Raw genomic sequence first — 19,264 nt, forward strand, 5'->3', positions numbered from 1 at the left:
GATGTGTGCACAGACCTAATTAGTTCATTGAAATCTGTTGTTTAAAGAAAAGTATGCTATAAATAATGTATAAAAATAGTGGTTAAATGAAGTAACTCGTCAATATTTTCAGATGTCTTTACCCCAGAAGATTCTGTGTCTTTTGGGCTTTATGATTTACTGTACATTTTTTCTCCCATTCAGAGGAAAGAAGGGGATGCAGAACTGTTCGAGTGACTAGGACAGCTACTGAAGACTATCAGCTCCCGGAGACCTTAATTCAGAACAGTATCATGGCAACATTCCTTAATTAAAATAGTGCAAAATTTGCTTCACTGTATCTGCAAAAAGCTAGGAGGAGAAAATTCCCATGAAGGAAGAAGAAGGGAGAAATAAGCAGGCACTAAAAGTGCACAAATGCAATGAAGCTTGGAAGGGATCAGCGAGAGGAGTTGGATATGTAAGTCCATTTCTAGAAAGGGCTTGCACACTCATCACTATACCAGAAAGGACAGAGGTACTGTACCTGTGCAAAACCTACTCATTTTCAAAGACTGATTGCAAGTAACGAAACTTTTTTTTTTTCTGGGATGCAAACACAATTACAGTAAGAGCATACAAGACAGGCTCGGGCAAGCCCCTGATAATGACAGACTGTAACACCACAAGATGTGAACAACACCGAAGCTTTTGCTGGGTGGAAACAATATGGAAAAAAAATCAAAAAAATTCCCAAACCAACAAACTTGTGGAAGAAAATAAAATCGATCTGTCATTCAATTCTAATCTCAATGCAATGAAATAAGTGTTCATTAGCACAGTTGGTGAGTATCACTAACTGAAAGCACAAGGCTGTTCCACTAACTCCAGTGGAGTTGTTAGCCAGTGTGCTAAATCACTGCAGGACGACAAATTTTGGGTTCTGCTCCTCAGAGTTTACAGTGTTTTCCAGCAATTCTGTTCAAAGCTCTAGATAATAGCTATGATAGCTACTATGACTGTAAAGAAGATACTAACCCAAAGTTTTAATGGCAATGGGAAAGTCTGAATGCACTAAGTCATTGATGCCACCAAAACATTTGGCATCCCCAGAATTTAGAGAAATCTTTAGGCAATGGCCAGGTATCATACTATCTCCCATACTGCACCTCACCTTTGAGGAAAGTTCCTTGACAAAAATTCAAATAGTTACAGCCTTCTCAGCTTTCAAAGCCCTACTTTAAACTCACCTTTGTCATCACTCTTCTGAATGCAGTATGTTATCCAGCTGCCTCTGGGGCCTTTGAAATCCGCTTTGAAAATCCCATCTTAAATCTGACTCTGAATACTAAATCATCTCAAAATAGTTAGCAATGTGAAAGAATAAGCCTGGCAGTTCATCTGCTCTGATTTTGAAATAAAGTTACTCCATGGGCTTCTGTACATTTGACTACCATTCTGATCCACCCTTCTCCAGTCATACAACTAGTTGACAGAAGATGGAAGACACTTACCTTTTTAGTAGGCATTTTTATTTTAAGGAGTTCCGCTTCTCGACTAAGTACTTGCCAAGGTGCATGTATACGGACAAAACTCAATCCTTGGCTCTTGTTCTGAAACATAAAATAGTGAAAACAATGTATTACAATATTATTGAACAGAATACCGTAATAAAGTTTCAAGATGCCAACTCCAACTAAACCATGCAACAGCAGGCAACCACAGTGAATAATAAACTTCAGCTACAACTGGGCTTAAAAGTGACCGATCCTTAAAAGCTGAATCTTCTAACACTCTAAAATTCAATAAGCTACTGCCCGCAGTGTAGTTGAAGAAAGAAGTCTACAGTTCCAGATTTTGGAATCATGTAAACCAGAAACTCCCAAGCCACAGCTTCCACGCTCACATACTTTGTAAGTCATTTGACTTCATTAGTGGGCTCCTGTGTCCATCTGAACCAACAAAGAAAAAACATTTCTTCTGCTCTGGGTAGGCTTTGCTTTAGGTTCCCATTTTCAACTTCACAGAATCCCAGAATGTTAGGGGTTAGAAGGGACCTCTGTGGGTCATCTAGTCCAACCCCCCCTGCCAAAGCAGGGACTCCTACAGCAGGCTGCACAGGACCGCGTCCAGGGGAGTCTTAAATATCTCCAGAGAAGGAGACTCCACAGCCTCCCTGGCCAGCCTGTTCCAGTGCTCCGTCACCCTCAGAGGGAAGAAGTTCTTCCTCATGTTCAGACAGAATTTCCTCTGCTTCAGTTTGTGCCCATTGCCCCTTGTCCTGAGCTTGGCCCCATCCTCCTGACACCCACCCTGCAGATATTTATAAGCATTTATTAGGTCCCCTCGCAGCCTTCTCTTCTTCAGGCTAAACAAGCACAGCTCCCTCAGCCTCTCCTCGTAGGAGAGATGCTCCAGTCCCCTCACCATCCTCGTAGCCCTCCGCTGGACTCTCTCCAGTAGCTCCTCATCTTTCTTGAACTGGGGAGCCCAGAACTGGACACAGTACTCCAGATGGGGCCTCACTAGGGCAGAGTAGAGGGGGAGGAGAACCTCCCTCGACCTGCTGGCCACACTCATCCTAATGCACCCCAGGATCCCATTAGCTTTCTTGGCAGCCAGGGCACACTGCTGGCTCATGGTCAACCTGTCGTCCACCAGGACACCCAGGTCCCTCTCCACAGAGCTGCTCTCCAGCAGGTCCACCCCAAACCTGTACTGGTGCATGGGATTGTTCCTCCCCAGGTGCAGGACCCTGCACTTGCCCTTGTTTTGCCCAGCTACTTCCTGGACCAGTAGTTCCTTACCGCAGATCAGGCCCGACATTTACTGCCCTAAATATCTGCAGCTGGAGTAGCAACCCTAAAGAAAACATTTAAATTTAACTTCTGAAGAGAGACACAAGCCTAATGTAAATAAACATTTATGCTGTGCAGAGGCAGAAGACTGCATCAGAGGGCCTCTGCACAACCAGTTCGCTGCTCTCTGGGCGTTGAGAGCGTGCTGTCCTGGTAGCACATCTGAGCTAAACAAAGGCAGTCTAAGATCAGAAAGCAGCACCCCTGCCAAAAGCATGAAAATGTAATGTAGGCATGATAATACAGAATTTTCCTCAATGCAAACAAATAAATTATATCAGTAAATTACAGATGAATGCTTACTGTGGAAATGAAGTGAATAAAAGTTGGGAGGGAGATTAGAAAGAGCATATGAGGACATAATTTGGGAAGGATGTGGAAGTGGACAGGGCTAGACTTTAAAGGCTTGATCAATGTTAAGATTAATGATCTCTGTGTAGCTGTGAGTATGCTGGGGCTTTGGTACCAGGCCATACTCTCACTTTGCATTTTCCCAACGATCTGTGTGTAAGGATCAGGACAGTCCCCCATCCTTCAGGGGAGCATGAACCTCTATTTGCACTCCCCCATGTGTCCTGAAATTTGGAAATAAGACAAAAAAACTGAAGCAGGGTATCCAACTTGATGAGAAAGGTAGCTGGGTTACATCTTGGGCTTAAATGCAAAACTCGAGTGCCCCACCTGTGAGTAGCTGCCTGTTAGATGGACAAAGAGTAGCATATGTCTAGAGAAAGAATGTTAACGGACATAGCTTGATGTCACTATTATCATCAAGCAATATAACCCTACAAAGCTGGGAACTTAGGCCATATCCCTGGAAACTTATCATCTTCTGTTGGAAAATTACTCCAAGAAAGTTCTCTTTCTCAAAAGCTTTGAGTTAAGAAAAGTTTTAAACACAAATATGAGTCACAGCGTAAACGTACGTCTGAATCTAAAAGACTACTGTAGCACATTTACCTTAGAAAAGACTTTCCTCCGAGCAACGGTGATATTTTGTTTTGCATACAATTTATATCAATTTCCAAATAACTCTGTATCATTGACATCAGCATTTCAGAACCAGTATTTAATCTTTTCCAAGTGTATAAATGCTTACAACTTCATGTGAACACCAAACATGCATTTGCTGAATATTTCATAATGCTTCCTGATTTAAAAAAAAAACCAAGTTAGATGGAAATCCTACTATTCTTACTGCAATCAGTTTGCCCTTATTTCCCTTATAGCTGTCACATGAACTACAAAGATTACTACATCACTTTCAGTTTACATTTTTTCAGTGGTCCGATGTTATTTTAAAGAGCAGAATGAGCTGCAGAATGTCTCTTTCATCAGTTCACTGGGGAAGTCAGCTTTAAGAGAAGGAAGTAAAAATTTACTGGGCATGAGCAGATGTTCTGGTAATCATTTGATGAAAATATATTTATAACAGATGAGAGTTTAAATTTCAGTGGGTGAAGATCAGGAGGATTCTTCTCAGCTTTCGGCTAAAATCAAGCGTGTGTACTCTGTCTGGGGGACTATACTCCACATTGGCAAGAGGAAGGACAGTCTGATCTAATTGGTTGTTTGCAGCTTAGGCTCATTTGACTACACAGATTGCAAATAAAATCAGTTAGATAATTTGAGATAAAAGACCAGATGAAGAATATGACCGTTGTATATTTGAACAAAAATGTGTTGGAAAGTTGTGCTGTTCATACAGTGATGTCAGATGCTGAGGAATCAGAGCCTTAAAAATCTTTAAAAGCCTTAAAAATCCCCCCACAATAGAAAACTAAGATAATTTTAATAAAGACTAATGCAAAGTAAATAAAGTAGGGACAACAGGACCAGGTGATCCCTGTTGCATGGCAAATAAACAGTGCAGAAACATAGACTGATGAATATTTTGCTTGGCATTACTAGAACCATGTTTACCCCATCTTTCTACATTTTCCTAACATTAAATATAATCAAAGAAATTTAAAATAGATATTAAATCATCACTCTGATATCATCTCTCAAGGGATAAGCCATCTACCTAGTTTTCTACTGAGCCACCGAAATAAAAACCTGTACCAGCCACTCCTCTGGTAAGGTTCCTTTCCCCACTTTTCAGACCTTCACCTGTAGTAGTTCCAGCTGTCTGTTTGCATGCCCTTTTTGTCATTATCATTACGATGACTGGTGAAGATCTGTTCAACTAACTTATTCCCAGAGTGCTTATTGTATTGCAAACATTACCAAAAGTAAGAATTTGTTTTTCTCATTGCCAGAGTGGATTTATAACTGTCTACTGGAGACGTCCACTAAATGCTGTCATTTGGTTAATCACCTGAAATGATCAAGGTACATGTGTTCCTGAATGCAATTTAATATTTGAATGAAATGCTGTCAGTCTTCTATTTTGAATATTCACAGTTATCATGGTTTATTCATTGTACTTCAGATGCATTGCTAAAGCTAACATGTTGTGCTGGCTAACATTATTTTTGTCTGACCATTCACTTGTTCTTTAATACTGCCATCCTTAATCAAGTCCTTTTTCACTTACAGCTGATGTCCCACAGGACTTTATTCTTGGCCCTGAATTGTTCTATGTCTATATCATTGCGCTCCCCGATTATATTACTCAAATGACTAAGTATTGCTATGCAGATGACAAATAGATTTGTTGTTCTCATGATCCTTTTTCATCAAATCTATAATCCATATTACAGAGTTCTTCCAATAAGTTTCAAAAGTGGAAAGTTTTCAATAAGTTGGTTCTGAATTATTGAAGATGCATTTGTATCTTGGCTTCTTTTCTATTTTGTAAAGTTGAATTGGGCCTTCCCATTTCAATAGGAAAACTCAGCATTAAATTCAAATGGAAGAAAATCTGGAAGGTCTGTTTTGCTTTTCAATCAGCACATGAAGAAAAATACGTCAGTTATTTCTTTCAGTCTATCATGTATTCCTAGTAGTTTAAAGCAGGACTTTAACAGCAGTCTATGCTGCATTTTTTTCTGTCTTATGGTGGAAACATATAGGCTGAATAAAATTCAAATCTCTCCTAGGAGACTTTTTCTATCTTTCATGCTTTAACAGTAAAATACATTAGCACCTGCATCAACTGCAAGTCTAAGATTTATTGCAAACTTATCATCATCAAGGCCACAGCAGAAACAAAAAGTATGATAACTATGAAAACTCAAAAAGTGATTATTCTTTCTAACTACAAGCTGAATGTTCCGAAACATGGCTGGAGATGTGTAATAGCTAGACTAAGTAGAAAAGCTGTCTCTGTCCAAAAATTTAGATTTGTCATTGAACTTCAGTTTCTGCAAGATTCAGCCACCAAGTGAGAATTTTGTCATCCTAAAGTTAGTGGCATATCCATATTTCTACCCCAGTTTGACAGTTACACTTGTCCAACCATAACATGGAATATTTTTAACCACTATATTACAATTATCGTGCTCTTATTAATCTCTTCCAGTTCACAGGTTCTCAATTGGAGCCCTTGCAGGGGCAGGCCACAAATTGAGGAGATGCACCATGAAGCATTCTCTGTTGCAACAGGAGTTTGTGGAGAAGTCCTGTTGGTCCATAAGAGCACAGCATATAAGCGACTACTGCGCGTCCAGCTCAAAGATTTCTCGTAGTGTCATTATTTTGACAGGCCAATTTGACTGTCACCTTACCTCGTTCAGACAACCCATTTATCATGTGTCAGTCACATCACCCTAAGATGAAGAGTTCTCATCAGTTTAATTAGACAACTCTAATACTAGCTAAAGTATGTGATGGCAAAGGCATCTTATTTGTCAGTCACAGTCAAGACAACAAAAAGGGCAAAACCAATAATAATACTCCGTGAGAGCCTCAGACTTTTTCATGGTTAGCATCTTGTTCCTAACAACTCTGCAAATACAAAATTCATTGCTGAATGCTACATTTCAGTAAGTATTTCTCATTATTTCCTCATCATGAAATCACTCATCACTCACCCTATATTAAAGGAATTTAGTTATATATAACATACATATTAAAGGAAATAAGTTATTTTAAAATACTTGTCCAAAGAAATAGATTTCTGCTGCATATCTTAATAGGAAGAAAAGAGAAAGACTGAAGGGTAGAAATAAGCTGAAGTGATTAACTACTGTCTAAGGGAGTCCAAGGGAACTGCAAATCTTTCTTATGATTTTAAAAAAAAATATACCTAGGAAATGGAAAGGCATAAATTATAAAACCTGAAGCATGTAAACTTGCTTCTTAAAATTACAAATTATCTGGGCCTTTAACATTTTATCCTTTGTGATTATTAAATAGACAGAAAAATACCAGACACGTACAGACAGCAAGTTTCTAATGGCTTCAGTTAATATAATCAGAGATCTTTTGCTGACATTGGTAATATCAGCCACACTAGGAAAGCAACAATGAGATGGTTCTTAGAGAGGAAAAAAAGGACAGGTCTTAGTAGCTCAGTAAAAGTAATCATCCTCCCATTTATTCCATCACCAAATGGATCAGTCACGTCTGCAAATGCAATTGTTCAAAATTAACGTCTATTCTCCCAATACCAGCCCTGGAAATTGAGACAAATAACAATGTGATGTGATAGTGCAAATGAAATGTAATTTCTTGTTACTATCACAGAACTCCAGTCACACACGTTTGGTGAAAGCTAGCCAAATGCTGAGCTGTTGGCCCCCTGCATGGGTAGCACATGATGGAATGACATGACCTTGCCAGATTCACACAGCGACTCTGAAAGCGTCTATGTTTTTTGCCAAATGTATTGAATCTCTATCTGTACAAGGATTGGCATTTTGCCTACCTTAATGTTTTGTATCCAAGATCCCAAATCAGTTTATCACAAAGCGTGCATATCAAAGCGTATGTCATTTACATTCCAAAAAGGAAGGGCAGTGCACTAGTCCAGGTCAGTTGTCAAGACCCAGAATGTCTTGACACGGAGATGTCAGTCCAGAGCAAGTCCCTCCTCACGTTATCTATATAATTGTAGGCAAGTAATTGAATTCTTTCTGTCACTAATTAAATGAAGATGATGGAACTTCCCTCTATCAAAAGACGTTTGTGAAGATCAGTATGTTACAGATTGAGTGGTACTCATATAGTACAGTAAAGAAATGAGTGTATGGCTAAGGTCAGCAGTCATGCTATGCATCTTCTAATTTTCACATTTTCTTTGAAAAACGGTAGTTCTTAACCTTTTGCCAAATTTCCCCTTTTCTTTTTTCACTGTTTCTCTGGGGTACAAATCTACCTTGCTGTATATAGTGCCTAGCATAATGAGATTCTCATTTATGACTGCAGATTCTCTTGCAACTGTATTACAAATAATTCGCAGCAATCCTCGACAGCTCCAAGAAGTCGTCCCACTCCTGACAGACACCCAGTCACACACAGCACAAGTGTAAAGATGCAAAGCACAGGCTTGTTCACTGATGGCAAAGGTAAATTCCATCTAGTTAGGTCTATTTTAATCTGCTCAATAATATATGAAACAGACATGCTCAAGACCAAATTTCAGACCTTAAGCAAAGCTGCAATAATTCACACACTGTGACAGTTTGTCTTTCTCTTTCTGTTTCTACCAACAGTGATGGTGTTAATGTCCTGTTTATTTTACTCTCTTACTCCCACCTCTGAACATAAACAGTTAAATAATATACTAGTCTGTATAAGCAAAGAACAGAACACCTTGGAATGAAAGATCTGGCCAAAACACTTTAAAAGAAACTATATAACCCTAATTCCTTAGATAAAGCACTGTGGAATTAAACAGTTGACTTTGCACATCCTTTGCAATTTTTCTTCATGGCATTGGTAGCTTTCCAACCAAATCTTGCCACTTGCCTATAGACACGAAGTGTCTCTGAATAAAAGATGATACAGGAAGCCTAAAAACACAGGCGTACTTCCCCTGAAGAAGATGGAAATATTTAGTGGCACACAACAGAATGAAAATGAGCTGTTAGAAACTCAAGCACAAACGTAGAACAGATTGCTAAGTCTGCCAAACACGAAAAAGGCACAGATCTCTGCATTACTGCGGCACTCAGTGCAGAACCTATATGGAGGTGGGTAAAAAGCATGTCAGGATTGTCATTCATTTTTCATTCTTCCCGAATGCACATTTTTTATTTCAAAATTAGTGCTTTTTCTTCTTTATTTTCAAAATATTTATCTATGGCCACTAATTACTACAGCATGAAAAATGTAACTTTCAAATGTAAGGCAAAATCTTCTGTATTTGTTTAGAATAACTTTATCAGTAAATTTCTCCTACATCAATGACACCAATGTCTTCCTACAAAAGCACATCATAATTTCAGTATATCTTCTGAGACTGAAGAATACCAGAAATCATAATAAAAAGCAAAATTCAAAAAACCCCACCCAAATCAGACTTCCTCAAAGAGGAAGGAAGGAGTGTGTCTACTGCATCCTGTATTTTGGCAGTGTCAATGGAAAAACACGTAATCAGCTAGCCTGGCTACATTCATGCCAAATTAACTAGCAAATAAGCCAATATTCTGTAAAATACATCATATCAAACTTGATTATCAGTAATAAAATCAACGAACTTCTTGAGGCCAAAGAGTTAACATTAAAAGGGGCAAAATATGATTCCTCTTGAGGCAATGAGACACGTTAATCTGCACAGAGATTTATACTTTAAACAATTTTCCAGATAAAGCAGCACGATGATGGAAGCCAATCTTTAGACCAGACAACGGACATGTAACCAGTAGGGGGATTAATGAAATAGAGGCTGAACCCCCACTCCAGCAGACTCAATCTCAAAAAAAAAAAAAATTGCAGAAAAAAAGAGTGGTTAAGATACCAAACTGACCTTAAGACATTGCTTCATCACTCAGTACCTGATCTGGGATATTAACAAACAAGCAAATATGGGGAGGATTGAATTCTGTGTTTAAAGATTTTAAATTTCAGTTCATTCTTCAGAAAAAAAATTTGCAGGGTTTACTCTTCTTTAATTTATAAGTGTTAACAGATGGTACAAATGTATTTCATTTACTAACAAGGCTACAAGCTTTTCCAGGATGGTGTCTCCCTTTGAGGTCTCTCACCAAAGATTAGTAGCAGTAAAAGGAAGGTTGGCTGTATTTACAAAGGCTTGATTGGGAGAGGATGAAGATGATCAAACTGTTCTGGATGGTTTATTTGCTGGTGAGGAATTCAAAACTTCCCTGGACAGTTACAGCTTCAGTGTAAACAGGGAGAGAAGGGAAAGAAGCACTGGCAGTTGCACAGTAACATCATGAGACATATTTTGGATAAGGCAACAGGTCCTGGGGTGGATACATAATTGGTTAAACAACAGGAAACAGTGGGTTGGAGGAGATCCTGCACTGCTGACAAAAAAGTCACCTAAGGGATTTTGCAGAGTCAGCACTGTACAGCATCATCATAAGTGGCCTGGAAAAAGAGATAAGCAGTGAGAAGACAAACTGCGTTGATGAAGTTTTTCAGAGTAGTAAGGATAAGGGCAGACTGTGAAAAATTGAAGAAGAGTTTTGTAGGAGACTGAGCAATGTCAAATGGCTTTCAATGTAAATAAATATAAAGCAATATCCATGCGTTAAAACCAATTTCACATATAACATGCTGGGCTCTGAATTGACCTACACCTGTTAGCAACGACATCTGGCAACAGAAAGTTTCTTGAGAATATTGGCTCAGTCTTTTGTAAGAGCCAAGAAGTAAAGCAAACATTATATTCCATTAGGAAAGGAATAAAGACAAAGAAAAAAATATTATTTAAACAAAGCAATCCATGATGTACCGACATCTTGAACTCAAGTGTGTAGTTCCTGTCTCCTCACCTCCAAAGAGATAAATTAGATCACAAATAGGTTCAGAGGAGGGCAACAACCACCATAAAAGCCTTGCTATGACAGCTATATAGGCATCACTAAGCAGACTGAGACCCTTCGAGCTGGAAAAGAGCAATCTTGAAAAAGGTATTGTAGAAGTCTATAAAATCATGTGTCATAAGGAGAGGGAGTCTGGATGAACTGCCTACTGTCTCTTTAAGGACAAGAGCTAAAGAACCTCAGACAAAGCCTGGCTAAGCTATTGGATTCAAAAAAAACCCACGATTCAAAAAAAACCCAAGAGGACACAGATATTAATGCAGTGAGTAGAACGTCTGTCTTGCCAAAACACTTTATGGGTGCAAAAGCTGTATGATGTTTCAAGAAGAAATTATACCAGACTTCAGGAGAGAGATAGACGGAAGGTTACTAGACAGATAAACTACACCAAGTTGGGAAAACTACCTGAACTGAAAGTAGCTGTGATCAGGAGAACATTACATTAAGAGTGTCATAAAAGTTTGTGCTGTTCCTATTTTTTTCCTAAACATCTCACAATTTAAACCATTAGACACATAATGCTGTGTTGATGGACTATCTCTAATGATAGGACCACTTTATGGTAATTATGCCAAATCTAGTAGGGAGGACTTTAAGCTCATCTTTCTCCCTGGTATCTGACCTCATACTTCCTACTATAATTTCTTCTTCAGTTAACTGCCTAGCCAAAAAAATACACAGTAAGCAACCTAAGTGCCTGGCCCTTGGACAGATTATAGGCTGCTACGACTCACAATTGTCATGGGGTCACCTGCATGCTAGTGGAAAAAGCGGCTGGTTAACAGCTCTCTGTTCAGTCGTGGAGCAGAACCTGACTGATGAAGGTGTCTCGGTAGGTGCTCACACCATGCCTGGGTTCCCTACCATTTCATACTCTGCAACACCTCAAGTCTAGAGAGTAACGGTGAGCTGTCATTAGTTCGTAATCTCAGCACTGAGCAGTTCCTCTGTCTTAAGGTTATAATCCAATCTGGTGATTAGTTTGTAATATACAATACAGGTTATGATACAATAGCTCTCCTTCTGATGTTTCAATAAGACTATCAGGCTAGGCTGTCAGATGATGTAATTTGGCACAGCTACACCAAATTAACACAGCTATTTAGGTGGGCGTGACTAAATTTATGACCTGAAGGTTGAACACACTCAAGTCTGGACTCAGGTTTATCAGCAAGGGGAAAAGATCAAAGTTATTTTGGAATCTGCAAACACTGACTGAAGGAAGCACAAATCCAGACAAAACTTAGCACAAGGAAAAGAATTTAAAATTATTTAATAGCTGAAGCTTATGGGCCAGAAATACTTTCATCTTCATCAACCAAAGGAAAGCTAATGATGCTGTTTTGTTGTGTGTCCCAATGCTCTGGTTACTTGAGAGAAAAACACTTCTTGCATAGTGCAAGGGAAATTGTTCTATCCTCAGTAGCTGTCAACAGGAATAAGCAGGAGCAGGACTGAAATACAGCATACTCCATGCCTGCTTCAGAAAGTCATTTCTCTTTTGAACCAAAAGATCTCAGATTTGGTGAGTCAAGATACACCAACGCTCAGTAACAGATTTGAAGGCTGCCAAGACAAGTGAACTATTGTCTATCAGGTGAGGTTAGAAAACATGGAATCTAACTTTAGATGGTGCAAGTGGGTGCTGGAAAAGGTCACTAGCAGTATATGTCCCTTTCCTACATTTTGGCACTAAAAAACCACAACACGTAGTACAAAAAACAACCTTTCCTATGTTGACAATGTTACAATTTAAACTTCTTCAAAGCCTGTGTTCTTTAAGGGAGTTCATCCTGTCTCCAGGCTATAGTACTTGACTATGGTTAGTTGAAACGATGATACATTTTTGGCTATTGTTAGGTTGTATTTACAATCCCGGTGTTATTTAGAGTTAGACCCAGATGTGGGTAAGAGCAAAGACAGATCGCAAAAGAGAACAATGGCATTTCTTGTACTTCTTCAGCAAGAAAGACAATGAAATTCAGGTAAGAATTTCTACTAAACACACAAAACACAAGGAATTAGACTGCATTTCCAATGGCCCAGCATCGCCAGGGGTATAATAGAGTCACACTCACTCTGAGATTAGTTCCAAAGACTTCCTCAAGAAGCAGTTCCCAGCCAGTGAGGGACAAGCATGCTTCAGATGAAGTGTGGAGGCCAAGCTGACAAGCTGTGCTGGATGCTTGCAGGCTCCGCAGATTATTAGAAGGCAGTAACAGTAGCAGCAGCCCTGCAATCTGAACAAATCATTGAGCAAAGAAAAATAATTGCTTGAAACATTGCAGCTGAGCCCAACATGAGAAGCTTGGCAAACGGGCTGGGATCCAGTGTCGAAGAAATGCCTTGTTGATAGACGGAAAGTGCAGTATTCTACTATTTCTGGCGTGCTAAGATACCCAGCTCTCAGAAAATGTCATACATAGACTGGAAATAATATCGTCCCACAGGGGCATGACAATCTCTACCGAAATCAGCCAGTAAACGGACAATATTAGATTTTCAGAAATGTTAATTAGCCAGTGCTTTCTAGTGATCTCTGTACAGCATGCTGAATTATCAAAGGTTTTGAAAATCAGCCCTCAACACACTCTGTCACGTCAGGTATCTCATCCATCTATACTGCTAGTCTCAGATCCCCAAAACTTATGGTCCGAAAGATAATCACTCAGTTGATACCAGCAGAGCACCTATTACAGCACATACTTAACCGCAATACAGGGCATTACATCATAACACTACACTGCTTTCATCCATTCTAGCAGTGCTGCTTTGTACACGCCGTAAGCTGCATTGCCAGATTTAGCTCTCTACCACCATAAATCTGGAGTCACCCTTCAGGGAAAAAAAATAAACAAAAATGGCAGCCAGTCAGGATTTACAAGGGCCAATTTGTTGCTCTGTAAACACAAAAATGAAAGACAGATTAGCCATCAGCTATATTGCTTATTTGACCAGCCGTCTGTCAGGTAAAAAAAAAAAACAAACAGTTGCCAAATCATTGTAACTGAAATGTGAGTTTCAATTTCTATTATAATTCTCAGAATAAACTGTCAGCAAATGTCGTTTCCATAACAATGTTTGGTAAAGCTTGACACATTATAAAGTTGTAGCTTCTCCAATACATTTCACAAAAGCATTCAACAAAAACGTATTTTTGGTAAGATTTTATTTTTGGATTGTCACTGAACTATGAAGATTCATATAGAAAGCTGAACAAATTACTTGTAGAGATGTAAGGGTCAGGTGTGCCATTAACATTCAACTATGAGAAAGATACTTAGCAGATAGAATGTAGAATATGAATACTAACCTGATGCAATGCCAAAAATTTTGATAAAATACCAAAGTTTTTTTTACCTCGAGGGAAACGAATTAGCAAAGCAAACATGTAAGAATTGTTATCCCAGACTTGGTGGTATCACACAAATTGAAATTTACAGGAAATCACTACCAGATTTTTGTAATAAATACAGTGCCATGCACTGATAACAGTAGGCACCATCATCCACATTTCAAAATCCATTTTATGCCTCATTAGAAGTACTCCTCATTTTGTCATTTTCACAAATCTTTTTACCTCTTTTACATCAGCACATTTAAAGAAAATCACACAGTACCGCGGACTAGACAGGCTTTTAAGAAAAAGGTACCTATCGCATCACATCATTGAACATTTTTATAGCTTTGCTTCTGCATGTTTCTCCGATATTTTTCCCATATTTCTGCAAGTACTATTATTCTGGTAAACACTTCAAGTTCAGAAGAGGAAGGGTATGTAACAAAGCCACATACACACTGTGCTAGGCCGTGACTTAATAATGGAAAGATATGTTCAGCAACGGAATACCCAGAGCAAAAGTCGGCTACTCCCAGGAGAGTTCTGCGAGGTCTGCCTGTTGCTCAGGAGCTTAAGATGCTGAAGCCAAATCTTTCCTGTAGCTCAGGCACTTCAGTACTTAGACATGTCCCATAATGCGTTTACTCCTCAGTGTATTTCCTTCTATACATCAGGATGGCTATTCATGAGCTCTAAGCCAAAGCTTTCTGAAATCAATGGGGAAAAAAAATATCTCTTTATACTAGTGTTATTAAGGGCTGCAGAATCTAGCCATCATTTTTAAAGCCGTGATAGAGGTGCACACTTAAACTTGCATCTTAACTGGGTAATTTAAAAGCATTCACAAACTGAACATACACGAAGTCCTTCCTGTAGCAAAAACTCTGTTATGCTAAGTTTTGAGTGCCTCATTAGGGTAGGCTCCTAAGCACTTCAGTGAGTGCTTGCTTGAGAAAGAACCTCAGGACAGTCTCGTAACAGAGAAACTGCTAGAGCGTTCACTGTCCTCAGATGTCTGCACCACTGGATAAAGTGTTAACGTGCACGAACAGTTCAGAGGTGATCACACGCCAACTGATATCACGAACTCCATCAGAAAGGATTCATCAGGATTCAGATCAAAAGGAAAAAGTTACTTTTTTTTAGAAAATAAACTTGTTTTGGGAGTCTTCAGTAAACATAGATATCTCAAGCAAAACTCTGGTCCATTTGCAGGGGGCATCACCAGATCTATCTGTGTAATACTGATCACAAGATGCTTTTGTTCTTGGTCTGCAGATGCGAGAGTATTCTGAGATGAGAGACTCAGAGTTACTCTGCAAAACTGGGAGCAAGAAAAATACACAAGCAAAGAAAAAAAAACAGTTTTAAACAGCAATTGGCAAACAGCAAGAAATGAGCAGAGTAAGGCACCGCAATAAATTAAGTGCATATTTTGGCTTACTAAAGAAACAATACAGAAAATTGTGTCTTTGCTTTCCATTACTACATATCCTTACTGGCATTTGTATTACATAAATACTGCATTTGTGGTCAAGGATAATTTAAATGCATTGTAATATCTTTAACCACAAGATTTTTTGGTCAGATCGAGATCTCATTTGCACAAGTTTGAGAGGATAGCACATATCACTGATTCTTCGTACTCCCACTGCAATTTGTCTTGGCTACTCTGTTCTACTTCCTTACACTCAAATGATAATCTTGGCAATACAGGATCCATCTTTTTCTTCTTATTCCGCACACACTGGATTCTCATCTGTTGTGCGCCCCAACAGTAGTAAAAATAGCAGTAACCACATAGATCCAGATCTGGTTATATAACTTTTGCACATGATGTTAAATTATTAAAAATAGAATTTTAAGTTTAGCATTTGCTATTAAAAATATTAAGTGGGGCTTTTGCCAAAAAATTCACACATCAATCACAGATAACCAAACAGATGTTTCGGCTGAAACAGGCTTCAACTGGAACATTCACACGTACAAAAAATGACCTCTTAATACTGGTAGGATATTATAATTTTAAAGCCTTCTTAAATTTCATTTCAACAAAGACCGTTAACTAAATATTTGCAACATGTGTTAGCTCTTTTCAAATATTTATAGAGGTGGTTTACAAAAAAAAATACAAATAATTGTAATGCTTCCTTTGGGCTAAAAGTACAAACACAGATACACAAGTTTATATAGCTCCGAAAGCCTATAAAGTGCCTTAATTCACCTTAAGTCCACACACTAGTACAGAGACATACACACACAAGCACATTATGCATACACACAGTTTTATACATATATGCCCAAATTAGAAACCCTGCTTGAACTTTGACCCTCCAGGGAGACTGCCTGGGCATTCAAACCTTCTCCCTCTGCCCCCACCGAAGGCAAAAGCAGCATCTGGACTTCCCACAGAGCCGTATGTGATTGCGGAGGGTACCACTGAGAGCGAGTCCTGAGCAGGAGCATCCCTGAATCACGCTTTGTTGTTCTCGAAGACAGCCCCCACTGGTCCCTTTCCTGTGAGCCACCTGGGCACCTCAGCTGGCAGGCTGACAACTGGCGTATGCAGCTGGTAGGTTGCCATTTCACATCCATTCAGATTGGTGTTAGTTCACACAATCACAGAATGGTCGAGGTTGGAAGGGACCTCTGTGGGTCACCCAGTCCAACCCCCCTGCCGAAGCAGGGTCACCTACAGCAGGCTGCACAGGACTTTGTCCAGGTGGGGCTTGAATATCTCCAGAGAAGGAGACTCCACAATCTCCCTGGGCAGCCTGTTCCAGGGCTCCGTCACCCTCAGAGGGAAGAAGTTCTTCCTCATGTTCAGCTGGAACTTCCTGTGCTTCTGTTTGTGCCCATTGCCCCTTGTCCTGTCGCTGGGCACCACTGAAAAGAGTTTGGCCCCATCCTCCTGACACCCACCCTTGAGATATTTGTAAGCACTTATAAGGTCCCCTCGCAGCCTTCTGTTAGTTACAGGGGTTGCGGTCCCAAATTCTTCCTGCCCCTAGCCATGTGGCTTCACGCCCTCCCCTCCAACCCCTCGAGCCAGTAGTCACATTTATATAACTGAATAGTGAATTTTTTTAGCCAGATCAGTCCCCTGAAAACGAAATCCAAGTTTGAAAGAGCGATTAATTTTCAGCTGGACCCACACTTGCAGTGATCAACTCCTGGTAGCACTGCGAGACAGAGGAATGTGCAAGACATTGCTCAGGGCAGGAAAGAAGAGGGTAGATTCACAGAATCCCTAACTGGGATCAGCCTTCCCTGTGCCTTCAGGATGCTTGCAAAAACGGAAACAACAGCAAGAAGAAAAAATTCCATTTCACCTAAATTTAATGTCCCATTTTTAGATCTGTATGCTGTTGTCTTTTAATTTTTTAAGTATCTGTTTTTGTAGAACATTTAGGCAAAGCTCCTCTTGAAACAGCATTTTGAAACAGACCAGAAATGTCATCTATGAAAAAGGATAAAGCAGTGTGTTTTTCCAAAACTGTGAGGGTTTCTCTCTCAAATTAATCACTGAATAGTTATGAACCCCAAATATTTTTGATCAATTGAAAAGTATTTTCCATAAAAATCTTACTGTGGTACACTTTGCCTGCCTATAGGTAACAGGCATATATTAATGTCAATTCAAAGTATATTTGTCAAACTCAGCTAGAGAAAATTAATATTAAATTTATGGAAGTAGTGTTTCTTTTGCCATCAACTTAACTAAACAGATTGGTAAGCAACACTGAATAACTATAAATTTATAAATATTTTAATTGGTATTTATTTTATGATTAATAACAGAAATATCATAATTTATAAAAAGCAGTCTGTAATAAATACAGTTGTGACTGTTACAGGGAAGTGACTGAATAAAGAAAAATTCATTGAGAGGAAGAAAAGCTGAAGAAGTACAGAGGATGTGTGCAGGTAAAAAAGAAAAATGTGTGAAGAACAGAAGCCACAGGAAGTACACCTGCACAGAGGGTTCTCATTTGTGAGAATTAACTGTAAAGATTAATACAGACACGCTGCTAAGAGACAGCTTCCAATTTTGCACTCGTTTCCCTTCATCTGAGTGCATTTATATATTTGAAAACCTGTTTGCCAGAGAAAAGAGTTCGTGTCGCCTAATTCTCACCTCCACTTTTCTGCTGTTTTCAAGAATACATTTCAACAATAAAGGACATAGAATCATAGAATCACAGAATGGTTTGGGTTGGAAGGGAGCTTATAGACCATCTAGTTCCAACCCCCCTGCCATGGGCAGGGACACCTTCCACTAGACCAGTTGCTCAAAGCCCCACCCAACCTGGCCTTGGACACTGCCAGGGATGGGGCAGCCACAGCTTCTCTGGGCAACCTGTTCCAGTGCCTCACCACCCTCACGGCAGAGAATGGCTTCCTTATATCTAATCTAAGTCTACCCTTCTTTACTTTAAAGCCTTTACCCCTTGTCATATCACTACAGGCCCTTGTAAAATATCCATCTCCAGCTCTCTTGTAGGCCCCCCTTCAGGTACTGGAAGGCTGCAATAAGGTCTCCCCAGAGCCTTCTCTTCCCCAGGCTGAACAGCCCCAACTGTCTCAGCCTTTCCTCAAAGGAGAAGTGTTCCAGCCCTCTGATTATTTTTGTGGACCTCCTTTGTACCCACTCCAACAGGTCCATGTCCTTCCTGTGCTGAGGGCTCCAGAGCTGGACACAGGATTCCGGATGAGGTCTCACTAGAGCAGGGTAGAGGAGCAGAATCACCTCCCTTGACCTGATGGCCACACTGCTTTTGATGCCGCTCAGGATATGGTTAGCTTTCTGGTCTGCAAGTGTACATTGTCAGGTCATGTTGAGCTTCTCATCAACCAGCATCCTCAAGTCCTTCTCCTCAGAGCTGCTCTTAATCCATTCTCCACCCAGCCTGTATTTGTGTTTGGGATTGCCCCGACCCATGTGCAGGACCTTGCACTTGACGTTGCTGAACTTCATGCAGTTCACACAGGCCCAGCTCTCAAGCCTGTCAAGGTCCCCCTGGATGGCATCCCTTCCCTCCAGCCTGTCAACCGCACCACACAGCTTGGTGTCATTGGCAAACTTGACATGAGAACTGGAAACCAGAACTATAAGGAGCTCAGACAGTACACCAGGGAAGACAGGGACAGAAGGTCCTGTCCCCACCATTACCTTGAGACCCATGATAGCTTTTAGCTAGTTATGT

The 19,264-nt window shown here is 39.9% G+C and overlaps 1 protein-coding gene across 1 annotated transcript in view; it reads right to left on the bottom strand.

Moving 5' to 3' along the window:
* The window catches only part of ANO2 (anoctamin 2), a 187,924-nt gene that overhangs the window by 149,856 nt on the left and 18,804 nt on the right, over positions 1-19,264 (bottom strand). The window contains exon 4 of the mRNA XM_075418515.1: positions 1,473-1,571. Within this exon, the coding sequence (XP_075274630.1) occupies positions 1,473-1,571 (99 nt within the window). The remainder of the gene's footprint in view (positions 1-1,472; positions 1,572-19,264) is intronic.

The sequence above is a fragment of the Opisthocomus hoazin genome, chromosome 1 (genome assembly GCF_030867145.1).
Source record: "Opisthocomus hoazin isolate bOpiHoa1 chromosome 1, bOpiHoa1.hap1, whole genome shotgun sequence".
Taxonomy (NCBI): Eukaryota; Metazoa; Chordata; class Aves; order Opisthocomiformes; family Opisthocomidae; genus Opisthocomus; species Opisthocomus hoazin.